Source organism: Phyllobates terribilis, unplaced genomic scaffold, assembly GCF_046119375.1.
Source record: "Phyllobates terribilis strain yellow unplaced genomic scaffold, ASM4611937v1 Scaffold_3__8_contigs__length_932513732, whole genome shotgun sequence".
NCBI classification, from domain to species: domain Eukaryota; kingdom Metazoa; phylum Chordata; class Amphibia; order Anura; family Dendrobatidae; genus Phyllobates; species Phyllobates terribilis.
The window spans coordinates 775,326,643-775,347,801 of record NW_027362763.1 but is presented as its reverse complement, the minus strand read 5'-3'; the positions used below and the strand labels follow the sequence as shown (position 1 = coordinate 775,347,801).

The window sequence follows — 21,159 nt, the reverse complement described above, 5'->3', positions numbered from 1 at the left end:
GGGTTGGACACGATGACCCTGGAGGTCCCCTCCAACTCTAACATGCTATGATTCTGTGTGCCCAAACACAGATTACTTATACAGAGGAGCTCTCTGTTCAGGCTTATAGAGATGGGTCCTAAGCTGACAAACCTCTCTATGATGTCCATACCTTCTAATATTGCATATGGGCAGAGGTTGTCTTCATAAATGTGACTATAGTAGTCCACACTTCTATTCCTGTTACATTTAATTAAATTACTATAGGATAATTTATTTGCAAAAAGTTAAACGTCTTGTATTTTACACAGGCCCGGGCCAGATTAGAACTGAGGGAAGACGCCACCAAAGAAGACGCTGAAGATGTGGTGCAAATAATGAAATACAGGTAACCAGTTTTCCACATTCTCAATTTTACTTGATTAATTTATACATTGCATCTGATTAGTTAATGACAACTCCTTTTTCTTATAGAACTGCAAACATAATTTTTGAAATAGAATGTCATTCTCATAAGAAACACACCTTTTTCTAAACTGTTAATGAGAGCGGTTATAAAAGTAGGAAGAGTTGGGACATTGGAAATACAAGAATGATCATGAGTCTGATGAACAGATTATACAAGTAAAAAAAACATTGGGCCCGATTCATCAAAGCTTTCACACCAGAATTCTGGCGTAAAAGCTTTGAAAAGTCACAAAATTTAGATGCAAATTGGAATTGCGCCAAATTTTTGTTACTATTGGCGTTTTTCATGCCTGTTTTTCCAACTGTGACAAAATGGAAGGAGATTGGATGGGACGAGGCACGGCAGGGGCGTAATGTCACAGCTCTAATTCATGATGAGCTGTGGTGTTCCCTACTTCAGAAATCACACTCCAGTACCTGACTGGAGTAAGATTTTTGGCGTTGTGCACGCCACTCTTCAGAAGCTACAGATTAATGAACAAGTATGAACGACGCCGGTCTTGATGAATCGGGCCCATTGAGTTCAGCTTTTCTTCTTCTCTTGGAAGGTACTGGTTTCCTTGCAGAGGTCTAGTTGCTCTAATTTAGCAATATGTTCCCTTCACTCTTTTTGACTCCTGCATCGCATTGTACAGGGAACTGCAGAATGGCCCCATTGAAGTCGATAGGACCAGCTGCAGTTACTAGAGCAGCCGGGTGGCCGAGAGCGCTGCTTTACCAGGAGAACTTCGATGAAGACTCAGAATTACAAAAGTGCAGCATCTTTTTCTCTCTCAGGACCAGGGAGGGTCCCAAGTGAAGGCATGTCCTAGCAAAATGCACTTTATAAGATGGAAAAACCCCATTAAAGTCCTTGATCTGTTCATACAACTTTCATGGCACAATTATATTTAGAATCCATCTTTTACATGCAGTTTTCCACACGTGTAACAGGACTATACATGTACTGCTGTATCTACGTACGCCGAGTTGTAATGTGGGCACTTTCCATGCAGATTAGGCATCCGCTCGTGTGTATGAGCCGGATGTTTCGTCACCGACATTGACTGTTTATCACTACGATGTTACCGTATTCACTAGAACAAAGAGATAAGAGCCCTAGAAAGTCATCTTACCACTCACTTTTCCTTTCTGCTTCACATTTTCTGGTTGTCTTTGTTCATCCTTGTAGTATCCAGCCTAGGGAATATGTTACGTGATTGGATGGGTCATGAAGAATATTTATTGCTAATGTATTATTTGCATCATGTGTTCTGTTCCTCATTCCCTGGAAGGATATGTGCACAGGGACACATGAGGAGACCATACGGGTGGTGGGGAGCGCTGGTTGTTTCAGAGGGGCAAGATGGGCAGATGTTGCCGCTTCCTTGCTGATGTTAGTCATTACTATTATTGGTGGTCATTTCTAGCTATGATTGCAGAGAGTAATCCCATCGTTACTTTCTTTCTTCATAAATCAATGTTTTTATCCCCTATAGTCTACTGGGAACGTATTCGGATGAGTTTGGGAAATTAGATTTCAACAGATCTCAGCACGGCTCTGGAATGAGTAATCGATCACAAGCAAAGAAGTTTGTTTCCGCGCTTAATAGGATCGCAGAAAGAACCTACAATAATCTATTCGATTATCAACAGCTTCGACAGATTGCAAGGGAGCTGCAGATACAGGTAGTGCGACACATTAGACTCCCCTCCATGGTCTCCGAAATTAAAAATAAATATATGTCCTCGTTCTCTGAAAAGGGAAGGGGATGTCGGACTATATAACTACAGGCTGGAGTCTTTGGAGTCTGGGAAAGAGAGTGACAATAATTTACTGGATCCTGTGACCATAAAGCAGTTACTTATGGTAGATCAGATGGCAGGAGTACAGTACAGACATGTTCACACACAAGTTTTTTCACTTGAGAAAAATTGGGTGTGTGTTTGCAGCAGAATTTATGGAGGAAATCCGAGGACAACCCGTTTGAACTGTGGCAGGGCTGCACATGGATTAGCTGCATTCAGTGGGGCTAATCCCCACAGAATTATTATGGCTGAAGCCACCGTGAAGTCACTTATTTAAGCAGTTTTCAAAAAGCTCTGCAGCTGCGCGAAGAGCAACACAGATCTCCAATTTAAAACAATAGGAGGTAGTTTGTGAAAGTTTTTTATGTGGATTTCAGTGCTTGCTGAAAAACTGCATGTAAATCTCTGTGTGAACATACACTGATTTTGATTGTATGTATTGGCCAGTTGTTTCCCTGACCGTCATCTCCCCAAATATTCATCACCTACCATACATTTCTAGCATTGCTTTATTTCCTGGAGGAACAAAAAAAAGCATGTTGAAATCCAACATGACAAATCTTCAAACCTCAATGACACGTTAGACTGTCAGAGGGCCATACAAAGTGTATGGCCAGCATTGAGGCTGTAAGTTATAGGAATGTCTTTAGAGCGCATATAAACTGCACTCAAAATCTCCACAGAATAAGTGAAAGAGACAGTAGGTTGGGGGAGTGGAGCAGCTCCGATGGTAGTGAGGTGGCAGCTCCTCCGGTGGTAGTGAGGTGGCAGCTCCTCCGGTGGTAGTGAGGTGGCAGCTCCTCCGGTGGTAGTGAGGTGGCAGCTCTGCTGGTAGTGAGGTGGCAGCTCCGCTGGTAGTGAGGTGGCATCCTGTAGAGAAGAGTTTTCAGATTGCGTCTAAAAGTTTCAAATGTGAAAGACAATCGTACGTGCTAAGGCACTGATCTCTAGAGGATGGGGAATTCTCAGGAAAAATCTTAGAGGCCTTGGAGAGAAGAAGGTCTTGTAAGAAAAGGAGATTACATGTGGTAAGGTATCGGGAGATTACGTAGATGTATGGATGAGACAGATTATGGCCAGTCGTATAGGTCAGTATTAGTAGTTTAAATATAGATTCGTTGGGAAATTGGAAGCCAGTGCGAATTTTTGATGTAGATTTTAACATTGAAATTTTACTAGAAATGCAGGAGGTAATGGTGACGTCACCAGCATTGCTGTATCAATTATTTTCTCTAATTTGTTTCCTCTCAGGTTCCAGACTTTGAAAGTTTTGTTGGCTCACTGAATGACCAGGGATATCTCCTAAAGAAAGGACCTAAAGCTTACCAGCTACAGACCATGTAGGGCCATTTCATGGTCCTACAGATGATTATGATCTACACGGAATCATCATTATCCTCATATCCGCGGGCAATCAGATAGTTTTTGCCTACAGAACTATCTACAGTGCCAGGTATGGGATGTGGCCAAATGTACCTTGTGGCCGCAGATATTGATTGTAGAAGAAAACACCTTTTTTTTAATAATGCTGCTGATCTGGCTAGGGCTTGAAGGGTGGTCCTAGTCATGGAAAGAGCTCCAACTTTCTTCCTTAACCTCCCAAATTCCTCCCTCTAGACAGGAACAGAAATCTTGCCCAAGATTTTAGTGCCCATCACAATGGTGGAAACGTTAGGCCGGGATTAGCGAGGAAAACTGAAGCTTTTGCCAGGACTGGTTCCTTCCTTGGAGCACTTGTCACATTATTTGCATACACCTCAGAGTTGAATTTCTCCACAAGAACCGAGAACTCTACCGAGTTATGCTGTCAGGTTATGACTATCAAAACATGTCAAAAATGTGATTTAGACAAGTCCATTGACTTCAATTAGACAAATGAAGTCCAAAACATGCAGCTTTGGATTCCACTTTTTAAGTCTGACACAATAGCATGGTAGACTACACTATTGTACATTGCTAAAAAGACAGACCGTGAAAGAAAGGAGGCTGAATGGGGTCCAGAGTTGAATGTTTTAGACTTAGTTTGCTTAATTAATGGTTCATCAGGGGCATGTGTGAATTCCGTTGTTTAGGGATGCACAAGCCCACAATGAATGGGCGGCATAATGCAATGTCTGCGGTCACAAAGTTATGTTTGAACATGTCTTAAAGTCCCCTACCCAGCAGTGCATATGCTTAGTAGGAATAAACCATCTTACAGTGTAAATGTAAAGCTAAATGTATTTATTTTTGTAATGTAAGCTGATACATGTTATTCATACATGAATGGGAAATTTAAGAGCAGTTGTGTTAACTTCTTAAATAGGTAAAATTGCAAAGTGGATGTAAATACAAGCAACTTTGCAATTTACCTCTTATTAAAATTCCTCCCCGTTCTCAAGATCAGAGGGATGTTTAATTCTCTAGTTTACTGCTCATTGCTTAGGTTTCCTGATAGACTGCAGCGGTGACATGTTTTCTAGGAAGGAATGAAAGCTGTTTACTATACAGCTTGTAAGCGCAGCCCTGAAGCTGGTCAGATCGCTTAAGCGCCTCAGTGCTCCTCCGATGCTGCGGAGGCTTCAGACCAACGACATGACCATACAGCCAGTCTGAACAGTGAATCTTCAGGAGCGAACTGCCCCCAGAAAGAAGGTAGCTGGGATGCATAGAGCGGTGTGTTCCAGAGGAAAGAAATTTAGAAAACCCCTTTAAAGGGAACCGGTCACCAGGTTTTTCCCATATAAAGTAGGGTCAGCACCTGTAAGCCCTATGTGACAGCATTCTAGAATGCTATATGTCCCCAATGCGCTCTTCATAAAACAAAAAGTAGCTTTTATTACACTCACTTACGGGCGGTCTGGTCCAATGGGCGTCTCTGTTCTTGATCCGGCGCGTTCTACGTCACCCACAGTGTCCTCAGCATCGCACCACTGCACAGGCACACTTATCTGTCCTTCCGAGGGCAGAGCAAAGTACTGTAGTGCGCATGCGCCAGCGCTCTTTGGCCTTTCCCTGCACATGCACATTATAGTACTTTGCTCTGCCCTCAGCAGGACAGAGAAGTGTGACTGCACAGGGGCGCGATGCTGAGGACACTATGGATGAAGTAGAACGCGTCCTCCACATGAAGCAAGAAGAGAAGAGGCGCCAGATCAAGAACAGCAACGCCCATCGGACCGGACCGCCCAGTACTCGAGTGTAATAAAAGTTATTTTTTGTTTTATGGAAAGCGCATTGGGGACATATAGAAAGCATTCTAAAATGCTGTCACATAGGGCTTACAGGTGCTATTTGGGAAGAACCTGATGTCAGGTTCCCATTAAGGTTTATTCACATATGGTAGTCATGTAGCTGTTCTTGATATGATTCCAGAAAATCGCAACATAACTGCGAAGTGTGTATAAACCTTTAGGCACCAATGCCAGACTTCCAGAAGCACTGATTACCTAATATATGTATATTGTACAGATAAGATGATGTCATCAATGAAATGGTGTTTTGTGTATATTCTACTCCTGTATACGGCATTTGAACTGTAAAATCTTTCATTAAAGTGTAAGGTGATACAATAATTGTTCTTACCATGATTATTTTCTGAATCATTCTCAATGGTTTGTAATGGCCTCACATCTCCGACCTTCACATGTGCAAGAGTTAACTTTGTCATCTGCCCTATACTCATCAAGGAACACAATACTTCTATACACACAGATCAGGACCACCACATACACCAGTAGATGGTGCCTCTCTCTTTCACAATCACCTGTTTAGGTACTAATAATAATAAAAAAATATATATATTATTATAAAAAATCATTATTATTATTTATATAGCGCCAACATATTCCGCAGCACTTTACAATTAAGTGGGAACTTGTACAGGCAATAAAGAAATCACATAGTTCCACAGTTACAGGAGGAGCGAGGATCCTGCTCACAAGCTACAATCTATAAGGAAATAGGGGGAACATAATAGGTAGAAAGTGCTTGTTATGTACGGTCCAGCCATCATTATAATAAATAGGGTACTTAAATAAGCTGCATGATCCGGTCACCAGCCAGGATCTGTCTAAGTGCAGATACCAAGTGCTACTGGGGGCATGGAGGATATGGACACAGATGAATAGGAAGGAGCAGATTCTGAGAAAAATTTAGAAAGTGGGAACAAGTGAGAGTTAGGCTAGTGATGTGAAGTGAGCGGCCTGTCTAAAGAAATGTTTTTAAAGCATGCTTAAAAATATGGGGACTAGGCACTAAACCCTTTCTGACTTTAGTCCTAATAATACGTCCCTGTGCCCTGGGCTTTAATGACCAGGTACGTTTTATAATGTCTTAGTGTGCGGGCGCGATTGCCGCCGGGTGTCCTCTGATTCTGACAGCAGACACCCAGCACTCAGTGCCAGGAGCAGTGCACGCACCACTCCCGGCACTTTAACCCCCTAAATGCTGCAATCGCAGCATTTAGCGAGGGACAAAAGCCCCTCTTCTCTTGGATCGGAGACATCCGGGTCACCAGGCACTAGCAAGATAGTTTGATCATGCACTGCACATGATCAAACTATCTTGTGTCTGCAGGACTGACAGATTATAAGGTACAGCAGTGATCCTGCCCTGCTATTCCTTATAACTGCCTTACATCCTGCCCTGCTATGCCTTATAACTGCGATCAGACTGTAGAAAGTGAAAGTCCCAGTCTCAGTAAAAAAGTGAATAAAAAGGTTGTAAAAATATTTAAAAAAATAAATAAATACACAGCACACCAGCCACGTTTTTCCAGTTTTCACACTCCAGCAGTTTATTATACATCATAACTGCTATAACCGAGTCCAACTCAGTGGCTCGCCGACATATTACATATAATGTCCAGGAGCCTTTCAAGTGGCAGACAAGCCCAATTGGCTCCAGTTACAGCCCCCAGCAAAGTCACTTATAGAAATGTCCACATCAAGCAGTGTTTTACCTTTGCCGGGTTTTAGCTGCTTCAGACTTATTCTGCCACCACTGTGGCTTTACGGCTTCCCAGATGGGGGTCTCCAGCCCTCGTTCCTTCAAAGGCTACTGGTATGTGGTCTCACCTCACATCCAGCCTTTGCCTTCCAGGACTCTTGCCTTCGAAGCCTCTGGCCCTCCAAGGCTACTGGGATCGCTTACACCTAAGGATCCAGCCTCCGCCTTTCAGGCTTCACCAGGCCTCACTAGGCCTCACACGCTAGTGGTGTCCCACACGGGAACAGGCCTCACGCCTTACACACCCTGTCTCAAAACTACCAGGGTTTATATATCTTCCAACGCACACAGGACCTGTGCTGATGTCACAGTCATGTGACCAGTCACACCCTAGACCATTACAGTAATGCCGCAAGGCGCTGCATTACAATATATATATATATATATATATATATATATATATAATTAGTACGAGCGACCTGACCTATAAAACTGTCCCACTGGTTAACCCTTTTAGTGAACACGGTGTGGCAAGATGACTCACTTGGCTGCAGTCGGAAGTAGACACAGGAACGGTTTTGTATGCAGGTTTATTAACATCCGCATAAAGCACTGCAGACTTCAGCAAAATAAACTCAGCCTTGCTGGCATAAAGGTAAAACACAAAACAAAGGATAACACAGTCCATATGTGTGCGGGTTCGCCTGGACCACTTTTCAACACACTTCAGCTCCTGAGCTGAAGTTACATAGCCTGGAGACTTGTTACTCCAAACTTCCAACCACAGAAAAAAAAACAGGGACCGAGCATTTAACCTTGCTCAGCCACACCCTGAGGGGGGAGTATGGTGAATAACTTCCCTCCCGTCTCTGTCATTCACACAAAACCACTCCCTTCATATATAACACCAGTGACTCTGTCACATATTTCCCCCCTCTGCCCAAAGCCGGGGGTTTGGGCACCTTCAGACACCAAACGGAATTCTGGAGAGGGCATCACGATTAGCGTGTAACTTTCTGGGTCTAACCTCAACATGAAAATTAAAGTCTTGGAGACCTAAGAACCACCTAGTAAGCCAGGCATTTTTACTCTTCTTTTCCCTCAACCATCTCAAAAGGGCATGATCTGACACTAGTTTAAACTTTCGGCCAAGTAGGTGATATCTTAGCGTGTCTATGGCCCCTTTTATGGCTAAGCACTCTTTCTCCACAATGGCATAATTTTTCTCGCAGGACGAGAGCTTCCAGCTCATATACAGGATGAGATGCTCTTCACCATTTATCTCTTGGGGCAGCACAGCTCCTAGGCCAACTTCTGAGGCGTCTGTCTGAACCACAAATTCTTTAGTAAAGTCAGGTGCGACCAGGACTGACTGCTTACACAGCACCAGCTTCAGCTGTTGGAACGCCATCTCACTTTCAACCGTACATTTCACCATCGTTGATTTGGTGCCTTTCAGAAGGTCTGTGAGTGGTGCGGCAACCATGGCAAAATTTGGGATAAACCGCCGGTAGTATCCCACGATTCCAAGAAACACTCTCATCTGCTTCTTGGAGAGCGGTTGCGGCCAGTTATGAATTGCCTCGATTTTATTGACCTGTGGCTTAATTTCGCCTTTTCCGACGACATAGCCTAAGTACTTGGCCTCCTCCTTTCCAATGGCACATTTTTTCGGCTTTATAGTAAATTCCGCCGTCCTCAAAGCATCCAGAATTGCCTGTACCTTTTGTCAGACGGCTAGCACAGTGTGGGCTAAAGACGACAATGTCATCAAGGTAGACTGCGGAATACTTCTTATGTGGGCCGAGGATCCGATCCATGGCCCTCTGGAAGGTGGCTGGGGCCCCTGCTGTCCGAAAGGCATTCAGGTGTATTGAAAACACCCATCAGGCGTTGAGAAAGTCGTCTTCTCCTTGGCCCTCTGGGACATGGGGATCTGCCAGTAGTCCTTCGTCAAGTCGAGGGTGGTAATATACCTCGCAGGTCCAAGCCTCTCGATGAGTTCATTGACGCGGGGCATTGGGTACGAGTCACACTTGGATACCTCATTCAGCCTCCGGAAGTCGTTACAAAATCTCCACTCCCCGTCGGGCTTTGGCACGTGAACGATGGGATGCTACCAACCGCTCTCTGATTCCTCAATCACACCGAGGTCCAGCATCTTCTTCACCTCGGTTGAGATCACCTCACGGCGGGCTTCAGGAATCCTATAGGGCTTATGGTTTACCCTAACAAGCGCTTCTGTCAGGACGTCATGCTCGACCACCTGCGTACTCCCCGGCAACTCCGAGAATAGATCACGGTTCCGTTGCAGCAGCTCTCTACACTGTTGCTTCTGTGCCGGCGATGGAGTCTCTGCTATCGTGACGTGCTCTACTTTGGCATTGAAACTGGCTCCCAAACAAGGAGCCCCCAACGTTTCCCAATCTTGCCATAACTTGAGCAAGTTCACATTGTATACTTGGTGCGGTTTTTGTCTGCCAGGCTGGTGGACTTTGTAGTTCACTTCGCTGAGTTTCTCCATCACCTCATACGGACCTTGCCAGTTGGCCAGGAACTTGCTCTCTATGGTGGGAATAAGCACCAGAACCCGATCCCCAGGCTGTAACTGCCTCAGCCTCGCTGATCGGTTATAGACCCTTGGCCTGGGCCTCCTGTGCCTGGAGGAGATGCACCTTCACGATAGGCATCACTTTCGCCATTCTCTCCTGCATCTGGGTGACATGTTCTATGATGCTCCAGTGGGGCATAACCTCGGCTTCCCAGGTTTCCTTGGCAATATCCAGGAGCCCTCGCGGATGTCGTCCATACAGAGGCTCAAACGGGGATAGTATCTCCTTCGGCAGTCCGGTTCTGGCAAATATATGGACAAGTTCCTGGGCTATGCTCCTACTTGACGAGTTCCTTAGGGGTACCTCTTCCGGGTACCGGGTCGCATAGTCCATGACCACCAGGATGTATTGGTGGCCCCGTGCCGATTTTTCTAAGGGGCCCACTAGGTCCATGGCAATCCTCTCAAAGGGGATTTCTATCACAGGTAGAGGGATTATAGGACAACGGAAGTGGGAAGAGGGGGCGGTTATCCGGCAGGTGGGGCAGGACCTACAATAGTTTAGGATCTCCCAGTAACACCCTGGCCAATAAAACCTCAATATCCTCTCCTGAGTCTTTTCGACCCCCAGGTGTCCCCTCAGAACATGTGAATGGGCCATATGTAACACCCTCTGTTAGTATGGCCCTGGAACATCTGTTCCACTATCTCATCACTCCTTGGTCTCTTGCTGAATCTACTGGCTCTGCTGCTGCTCCCATTGCTGGTGTAGAAGCTGCCGATGCTGCTGCATGTTCTGTTGGCTCAGCAAGTGCTGCTGATGTTGCTGTTGTTGGCTCTGGAGCAGGTGCTTGAGGAGTTCCTCCATGCTGCTGGACATCTCTGGCAGGTTGGCGGTCTTTACCCAGGACATCCACCGATCTCTGTGGTAGGTACATGTGTTCCTGGAATCTTGCTCGCACTCTCACACCAACTGTGGCAAGATGACTCACTCGGCTGCAGTCGGAAGTAGACATAAGAACGGTTTCATCTGCAGGTTTATTATATCCGCATAAAGCACTGCAGACTTAAGCAAAATAAACTCAGCCTTGCTGGCATAAAGGTAAAACACAAAACAAAAGATAACACAGTCCATATGTGTGCAGGTTCTGCCTGCACCACTTTTCAACACACTTCAGCTCCTCCTGAGCTGAAGTTACACAGCCTGGAGACTTGTTATTCCAAACTTCCAACCACAGTAAAAAAACAGGGACTGAGCATTTAACCTTGCTCAGCCACACCCCGAAGGGGAGGTATGGTGAATGACTTCCCTCCCATCTATGTCATTCACACAAAACCACTCCCTTCACATATAACACCAGTGACTCTGTCACAACGGTAAAAAATAAAAAATGAAGAAAAAAATGGTGGTTTATCATCATACCGCAGAGCAAAAAGTGGAATAAAACATGATCAAAAAGACAAATGTAAATAAAAATGGTACCGCTGAAAACGTCATCTTGTCCTGCAAAAACCAAGCCACTATACAGCTCGAACAGCTGAAAAATAAAAAAGTTATAGCTCTCAGAATAAAGCGATGCAAAAAATATATTTTTTCTATAAAATAGTTTTTATTATGTAAAAGCGCCAAAACACAAAAAAACTATATAAATGTAGTATCGCTGTAAATGTACTGACCACAAGAATAAAGCTGCCTTATCCATTTCACCACACGCGGAACGGCATAAAAAAACAAAACCGAAAACAATTCCTGAATTGTTGGTTTTTGTTTATTCTGCCTCCCAAAAATCGGAATAGAAAGCGACCAAAAAATGTCATGTGCCTGAAAATGGTACCAATAAAAACTTCAACTTGTCCCGCAAAAAACAAGCGCTTACATGACTGTCGGCAGGAATATGGAAAAATTATAGCTCTCAAAATATGGTGATGCAAAAACTAGTCTTTGCAAAAAAAACAAAAAACGTTTGTTAGTGTTTGACAGTAGCCAAACATGAAAACCCGATATAAATCTAGTATCACTGTAATCGCACTGACCCAAAGAATAAAGTTGTCTAATCACTTATACCGCACGAGGAATGGAATGTAAAAAATAAATAAAACCAATTCTTCACCTTCTGCTGATTTGTTCATTCTGCCTCCCAAAGATCTTACATTAATCCTGCGCTCTGTGCTGAGCGCTTACACCGGGGTTTCTGTGTCAATCTCTGAAATACGTAATTCAGACGGAACCCCCGGTGGAAGATTCCTTGTAATGAGACAGATGGAGGCACCGTGGACGCCATCTGGCCTGTGATCCGACGGTATCCGTCTTTTTATTAGGCGTGCATAAAAGTGCCGTTGGCCACAGTTTTGTGAACCTCTGAAAAAAAGGACACCGCTAAACGGAGGCCAGACAGAGTCCAGAGTAAGGCCGGTTTCACACTTCCTGATATTTCCGGTACCGGAAAAAACAGTACCGGAGATATGTGTCCGTGTGCACCTGTGTAGCAACCGTGTGCCGCATCAGGAGCACACATACCGGCGCCTAGGAATCAGCGGTACAGTTAGTGCTGTTCCGAAGTGCCGGGTGCTGAACTCTGCCCTCATCATTGTCCCCTGCCAGCACTGTGATTAGCACGAGCAAGGGACAATGTTGAGTGTAGTAGTCTGCTCCCGTTGTGTCCTGGTGTAAAAATAAGAATAAAATAAAAAAAATCCTTATACTCACCTGTCTGAAGATGTCCCGTGCTGTAACCCATCTGACCGCTCCCACTGAGGAGCCGGGGAGAATGACTCGCTGCAGCGAGCGGGTCCCGCTCACTGAGCGCAGCTCTGGGGCTCACTCACTGGAGCGAGTCATTCTCCCCTCTGCGTGAGCTGTCAGGTGGATTATAGCGGGTGACATCTTCGGACAGGTGAGTATAATGATTTTTTTTATTTTATTCTTATTTTTACACCAGGACACAGCAGGAGCAGAATTCTACTCTCATCATTGTCCCTTGCTCGCGCTGATCGCGAGAAACCAGAATTCTCTGTTCCCACATCTTGTGGTTTTTTTGCTGCGTATTTTGTGCCTTGGTTGTGTTCTTGGAAAATAGAGCATGTCACTTCTTTCAGCGTTTTTACACCCATAGGAAGTAATGGGTGGTGAAAAAAATGCTGAAAAAACGCACCGAAAAAGCAGGTACATTTTTTCAGCGTTTTTGATGGCAAAATAGAATGGGGTTCTTTTTTTCCACAGAACTTTATGTACATGCATAAATAAAGACAAAAGGACAGTGAAAAAAACGCATCAAAAACACAGCAAAACCTGCAGATTTGACGCAGCTGATTTTCTGCCAGAGATCAGTTTTGTTGCAGTTTTCTGACTGGAAAAAAAACACAACATGTGAGAACATAGCCTAACTGTATGCTGATTCCCAGGTGCCGGTACATGTCTCACTGATGACACACGGATGTCATCTGTGTGCCATCACTGTAGGACGTTTTGTGGCCTGTGCAGCGCGAAAAAAACGGACATGTCAACGTGTTTTGCCCACGGACACACGGTCCGTGGAAACACACTGACATGTGCACAGACCCATTCATTTGAATGGGTCTGCATGTGTATGTATCTCCGGTACGTGTGGAAACTGTCACCACACGTATCGGACACTCTGATGTGTGAAAGAGGCCTAACTCTGCTGCCTCATTATAGTGAATGAATTTCTCGGGGGTTTCATGTGAATTATGTCACTTGGAGATTTAAATGGAAACCCCAATATCAGTGCTCATCGTAAAGCACAGGATAAATGGGAACATTTTACATAACATTTTGGATCACAATAAAAGCTTTGACTCAATCCACAAAAAAAGCATGTCCCCACTCAGGTCCGTCATTTGTTAACGGAAATATAGGGGGCTTCCATGTTACTAGTAGCAAAAAGGTTCTGGAAAAGCGAAATGGCCCTTGCCCCCCAAAAGAAATTCAGCAAATTCTGTGCTCCCAAATACAAATGCCCACCTCCCTTTTGAGCCCCACAGTGTGCCTAAACAGCAGTTAGCGTCCACATGTTTGACATTTCTGTAGCGATGAGAGCACGTCAAAATTTACGGGTGCATGTCTCCAGAAGCACGAGCTGGGCATAATATACTGGTCACTACAACGTACTGGTCACTACAACGGCAGTTTGCAATTTTCACTCAGCAACATCCACTGCTGCTTGTTTCTGGAAAACACCCATGCAGTTAAAATCCTCACCACACCTGTAGATAAATTCCCAAAGGGGTATAATTTCCAAATTGGGTCACTTGAGGGGGGATTCTGCTCTTTTAGCACTTAGGGTCTCTGTATATGGAGTTCGCATACTAGTCTAGGAAAATCTGCGCTCCAGGAGGCAAATAGCGCTCCGTCCCTCCCAAGTCTCGCCGTGTGGCTAAGCAGTACTGTACAGCCACATATGGGGTATTTCTACATTCAGCAAAAATCGTGTGACAAATTTTGGTGCCATTTTTACCCATTTCCCAGTGTGAAAATGTAAAATCTTGGGCTAAAACAAAACTTTGGTGGTAAAAATTTAATTATTCTTTCTTCACCACCCAATTTTGTAAAATTCTGTGAGGCACATGCTCATTGCACCCCTAGATGAATTCATTGAGAGGTGTAGTTTGTAAAATGGAGTCTCTTATGGAGGGTTCTGCTGTTCTGGCACCTTAGGGGCTCTGCCTATGTGACATGGCACCGTCAAACCAGCCCAGCAAAATATGAACTCCAATATGGCGCTTCTTCAATTCTGAGCTTTGCACTGTGCCTCAAAAGTAGTTTTTGACCACATATGGGGTATCTGCGTGCTTAGGAGAAATTGCACAACATATCTAGGATCCACTTTCTCCTGTTAACCTTGTGAAAATATTTTTTGGGGGCTAAAATAACATTTGTGTAAAAAAAAATGTTTTATTTTTTATTTTCACAAGTCAACCTTATAATTTTCTGTGAAGCACCTGGGGGTTCAAGGTGCTCACCACACACCTAGATAAATTCATTGGGTGGTCTAGTTTCCAAAAATGGGGCATTGTTGGGCATTTCCACTGTTTAGGCACATCAGGTACTCTGCAAACGCAACATGACGCCCGCAGACCATTCCATCAAAGTCTACATTCCAAAAAGTCACTCCTTCCATTCTGAACCCTGCCGTGCGCCCAAACAGTAGTTTTCTCCCACAAATAGAGTATCAGCGTACTCAGGAGAAATTGTACAACAACTTTTGAGGTCCAATTTTTCCTGTTACCCTTGTGAAAATAAAAAAATTGGGACTAAAAGATCATTTTTGTGGAAAAAACATGATTTTTTTATTTTCACGGCTCTACGTTATAAACTTTAGTGAAACACTTGGGGGCTCAAAGTGCTCACCACACATCTAGATAAATTCCCTGAGGGATCTAGTTTCCAAAATAGGGTCACTTGTGGGGGGTTTCCACTGTTTAGGCACATCAGGGGCTCTCCAAACGCGAAATTTTACATTCAAAAAGTCAAATGGTGCTCCTTCCTTTTCGAGCCCTGCCATGCGCCCAAACAGTGTTTTTCCCCCACATATAGGGTATCGGCTTACTCAGGAGAAATTGTACAACAAATGGTATGGTTCAATTTCGTCAGTTACCCTTTTGAAAATGCAAAATTTGGGGCTAAAAAACATTTTTGTGGAAAAATGTGAAAATTTCATTTTTACGGCTCAATGTTATAAACTTCTGTGAAGCACCTGGGTGTTCAAGGTGCTCCCCACATACCTAGATAAATTCATTGCTGATGTAAAGTAGACATGTGGGAAATGTCATTTATTAACTATTTTGTGTGACATATCTCGTTGATTTCAGGGCATGAAAATTCAAAGTTTAAAAATTGCAAAATTTTCACCAAATTTCCGATTTTTTTCAGAAATAAACGCCAGCGATATCAAATAAATTTTACCACTATCATAAATTACAATATGTCAAACATTCTCAGAATCAGTGGGATCCGTTGAAGCGTTCTAGAGTTATTACCTCATAAAATGACACTGATCAGAATTGTAAAAATTGACCTGGTCATTAACGTGCAAACCACCTTCGGGGGTAAAGGGGTTAATCGGATCATCCGGGGTAGTGGATTCCAGAAAAATGACGTAGTGTGAGAGTAGTATTGGACATGGAAGTGGGAGGTTCGGCTTATGGAGGATTTTAGTCTTAGATCAGTTGCGAAACAGATCAGTGGTAGGGTGGTTGACTTCAGATGACGGAGGATATACAGTTGTGTTCAAAAGTTTACATACACCGGCGGAATTTTTCCTTTCTTAGCCTTGTTTCAGAGAATATGAAAGATAACAAAAAAACTTTTTCTCCACTCATGGCTATTGGTTGGGTGAAGCCATTTATTGTCAAGCTACTGTGTTTTCTCTTTTTGAATCTTAATGACAACCAAAAACATCCAAATGTCCCTGATCAAAAGTTCACATACCCCAGTTCTTAATACTGTGTATTGCCCCCTCTAGCATCAATGACAGCTTGAAGTCTTTTGTGGTAGTTGTGGATGAGGTTCTTTATTTTCTCAGATGGTAAAGCTGCCCATTCTTTTTGGCAAAAATCCTCCAGTTCCTGTAAATTCCTGGACTGTCTAGCATGAACTGTGCGCTTGAGATCACAATGATATGATATTGAGGTCAGGAGACTGAGATGGCCACTCCAGAACCTTCACTTTGTTCTGCTGTTGCCAATGACAGGTTGACTTGGCCTTGTGTTTTTGATTGTTGTCATGTTGGATTGTCCAAGTACGTCCCATGTGCAGCTTCCGGGCTGATGAGTGCAAATTTGCCTCCAGTATTTGCTGATAACATGCTGCATTCATCTTTCCTTCAACTTTTATCAAGTTTCCTATGCCTTTGTAGCTCACACATCCACAAAAGATCAGTAATCCACCTCCGTGCTTTACTGTAGGAATGGTGTTCCTTTCATCATAGGCCTTTTTGACCTCTCTCCAAATGTAACGTTTATGGTTGTGGCCAAAAAGTAAAATTTTGGTCTCATCACTCCAAATTACCTTGTTCCAGAAGTTTTGAGGCTTGTCTCTGTGCTGTTTGGCGTATTGTAGGCTAGATACTTTGTGGCCTTTGCGCAGTAATGGCTTTCTTCTGGTGACTCGACCATGCAACCCATTTTTCTTCAAGTGCCTCCTTATTGTGCATTTTGAAACAGCCACACCGCTAGTTTTCAGAGTGTCCTGAATTTCAGCTGATGTTATTTGTGGGTTTTTATTTGCATCCCGAACAATTTTCCTAGCAGTTGTGGCCAAAATTTTTGTTGGTCTACCTGACCGTAGTTTGGTTTTTACAGAGCTCCTGATTTTCCATTTGTTAATCACAGTTTGAACGCTGCTGACTGGCATTATCAATTCCTTGGATATCTTTTTGTATCCCTTTCCTGTGTTATACAGTTCAACTACCTTTTCCTGTAGATCCGTTGACAATTCTTTTGCTTTCCCCATGACTCACAATCCGGAAACGTCAGTGGCTGTATGAAAGATGCAAAAGTCTGTCTGGATCCCAGACTGATTACAAGCAAACAGGTGACAGGTGAGGATGTTACCTTTAGTAGCCATTCAAACCCATTTGTGTCAAATTCTGTGCATGTTATCGGGCCAAAATCACCAGGGTATGTGAACTTTTCATCAGGGTAATTTGGATGTTTTTGGTTGTCATTAAGATTTAAAAAGAGAAAACACAGTAGTTTGACAATAAATGTCTTCACCCAACCAATAGCCATGAGTGGAGAAAATATTTTTGTTATCATTCATATTCTCCGAAACAAGGGCAAGAAAGGAAAAATTCTGCCGGGGTATGTAAACTTATGAGCACAACTGTATATGGTGGTGCAGAACTGTGGAGAGATTTGTGAGTGAGAAGAGAGTAGTTTATATTGTACAATGAATTGAATGGGAAACCAGTGCAACGACTGCCACAGTGTGAAGGCATCAGTGTAGTGGTTGGACAGAAATACGACCCTGGCTGCCGCTTTTCGGCAGATTGGAGATTTTGTGGGCAACATAGGGACACATTTATACAATAAAGGCATGATTTTGTTTGTATGAGTGTGTTTTCTTATACTTGTATTTTTGGGGTGGCAATCTCCATTTAAAGGGAGTCTGACAGAACTGAATGACTGTTCAAACCAAGTACAGGTGCTCGGTGCACCCTTGACGTGGCCAAATAGTTCAGTGCACCTTCCCACCTATTTGTTTTCTATTTAGATTTTCACCCTTCCCTGGCTCTGTAAAGCCAAAGCTGTCAATCAAAATAAAAGGGGAGGCGGAGGTCGATGAAAAACAAGCAGGGGGAAAGGAGTATTAAACTTTTTGGCCACACCAAGGGTGCACCAAGTGCCCGTGCTAGTGTTGAACAGTCATTCAGTGCTGAAAAAGTCCTTTAATGTGTTATTGTTTCTTTTCTGCCTTGAATATAGACTGGTTTAGCTCAGTGGCGGCAGGAGGGGTATGACTGGCAGGAGAAGCAGGGTGGAATTGCGATCCAACCGCGGCTGTTAACATGTTAAATGCCACTGTCAATCTCTGTATGGCTGCGGCGGAAGGACGTCATAAGTCCTGCCCTTTGGCGCCCGTGTCACATGACCGTGGGTCGCCGATGGGTTGGATTGACAGCCCAGGGTCTGCAGGAGACCCTTGCGGTTGTCATTGCCGGAAGACTATGAGCGCCGCCCAGCGGTCAGCGCTCATAGCCAGTGAGCATTTCTGCTACACACAGGGGATCCGACGATAGCAGCTTCTAGTCTCCCATGGAGGCTATAGAAGCATGTGTAAAGTAAAAAAAAAATAAAATTTTTTTAAATATTATAAAAATATAAAAGTTTAAATCACCCCCTTTTGCCCCATTCAAAACAATAAAAATAAATAAATAAATATACACATATTTTGTATTGCCGCATTCAGAATCGTCTGATCTATCAATTTATAAAAAGAATTAAGGTAATCCGATCGGTAAACGGCATAATGAGGAAAAAAAAATCAAAACGCCAGAATTACATTTTTTTGGTCGCCACAACATTGCAATAAAATGCAATAACGGGCGATCAAAACATCGTATCTACCCCAAAATGGTATCAATAAAAACATCAGCTCGACGCACAAAAAATAACCCCTCACCCGGCCCCAGTTATCGAAAAATGGAGAAGCTACGGGTCTCAGAAAATGGCTACTTTTTTTTTTGAACAAAACTTTGGATTTTTTTTTCACCACTTAAATAAAAATGAACATATACATGTTCTATGTGGCGTTATCGTGACTTAATAGATCCAGTTTATTTGATAGGGATCATTAGGGCATAACAGGGTGATATGAGCGGGGGCGCCATTTGCGTAATATTGGGTGCAAATCTCCGCGGCAAGGCATGGTATAATAGGGAGCTGAAGAGAGTCCTCCGTGATCTAGCTAACCTTTACCTTTGCGTGTGTATATGCTTATATATATATATATATATATATATATATATATATATATATATATATATATATATATATATATATATATATATATATATACAGTGCTGGCCAAAAGTATTGGCACCCCTGCAATTCTGTCAGATAATACTCAGTTTCTTCCTGAAAATGATTGCAATCACAAATTCTTTGGTATTATTATCTTCATTTAATTTGTCTTCAATGAAAAAAACACAAAAAGAATTGTCCTAAAGCCAAATTGGATATAATTCCACACCAAACCTAAAAAGGGGGTGGACAAAAGTATTGGCACCCTTTGAAAAATCATGTGATGCTTCTCTAATTCGTGTAATTAACAGCACCTGTAACTCACCTGTGGCACCTAACAGGTGTTGGCAATAAATAAATCACACTTGCAGCCAGTTAACATGGATTAAAGTTGACTCAACCTCTGTCCTGTGTCCTTGTGTCTACCACATTGAGCATGGTGAAAAGAAAGAAGACCAAAGAACTGTCTGAGGACTTGAGAGACCAAATTGTGAGGAAGCATGAGCAATCTCAAGGCTACAAGTCCATCTCCAAAGACCTGAATGTTCCTGTGTTTTCCGAGCGCAATGTCATCAAGAAGTTTACAGCCCATGGCACTGTGGCTAGCCTCCCTAGATGTGGACGGAAAAGAAAAATTAACAAGAGATTTCAACGCCAGATTGTGCGGATGGTGGAAAAAGAACCTCGACTAACATCCAAACAAGTTCAAGCTGCCCTGCAGTCCGAGGGTACAACAGTGTCAACCTGTACTATCCGTCGGCGTCTGAATGAAAAGGGACTGTATGGTAGCATACCCAGGAAGACCCCACTTCTTACCCTGAGACATAAAAAAGCCAGGCTGTAGTTTGCCAAAACTTACCTGAGAAAGCCTAAAACGTTTTGGAAGAATGTTCTCTGGTCAGATGAGACAAAAGTAGAGCTTTTTGGGAAAAAGCATCAACATAGAGTGTACAGGAATAAAAAAGAGGCATTCAAAGAAAAGAACACGGTCCCTACAGTCAAACATGGCGGAGGTTCCCTGATGTTTTGGGGTTGCTTTGCTACCTCTGGCACTGGACTGCTTGACCGTGTGCATGGCATTATGAAGTCTGAAGACTACCAACAAATTTTGCAGCATAATGTAGGGCCCAGTGTGAGAAAGCTGGGTCTCCCTCAGAGGTCATGGGTCTTCCAGCAGGACAATGACCCAAAACACACTTCCAAAAGCACTATAAAATGGTTTTAGAGAAAGCACTGGAGACGAAAAAGGTGGCCAGCAACGAGTCCAGACCTGAATCCCATAGAACACCTGTGGAGAGATCTCAAAATGGCAGTTTGGAGAAGGCACCCTTCAAATATCAGGGACCTGGAGCAGTTTGCCAAAGAAGAATGGTCTACAATTCCAGCAGAGCATTGTAAGAAACTCATTGATGGTTACCGGAAGCAGTTGTTCGCAGTTATTTTGGCTAAAGGTTGTGCAACCAAGTATTAGGCTGAGGGTGCCAATACTTTTGTCCGGCCCTTTTTTAGAGTTTTGTGTGAAATGATCAATGATTTGATTTTTGCTTCATTCTCTTTTGTGTTTTTTCCTTGCAAGCAAATAAAATGAAGATAATAATACCAAAGAATTTGTGATTGCAATCATTTTCAGGAAGAAACTGAGTATTATCTGACAAAACTGCAGGGGTGCCAATACTTTTGTCCAGCACTGTGTGTATATATATATATATATATATATATATATATATATATATATATATATATATATATATATATATATATATATATATATATATATATATATATATATAACCAAATACACAGTGTTATCACGCCACCGGAGTTGTTATCACATACAGTGGAGTTGCTTTGATTTGTTTGTTCATTTTTAAGAAGAGTTGTTTTTAAAGCACATCTAATATTAAGGGGGAAAATACATCTTCTCTGTGAAAAAAATACTTTAATATACACTATATATCACA

General features: G+C 43.1%; 1 protein-coding gene across 1 annotated transcript in view; it reads left to right on the top strand.

Annotated features, from left to right (window-relative positions):
- Positions 1-5,021, top strand: part of LOC141257583 (DNA helicase MCM8-like) — a 59,390-nt gene extending 54,369 nt beyond the window's left edge. The window contains exons 17-19 of the mRNA XM_073672258.1: positions 291-367; positions 1,926-2,115; positions 3,487-5,021. Of these exons, the coding sequence (XP_073528359.1) occupies positions 291-367; positions 1,926-2,115; positions 3,487-3,579 (360 nt within the window). The 3' untranslated portion in view covers positions 3,580-5,021. The remainder of the gene's footprint in view (positions 1-290; positions 368-1,925; positions 2,116-3,486) is intronic.
- The last annotated feature ends 16,138 nt before the right edge of the window (positions 5,022-21,159 follow it).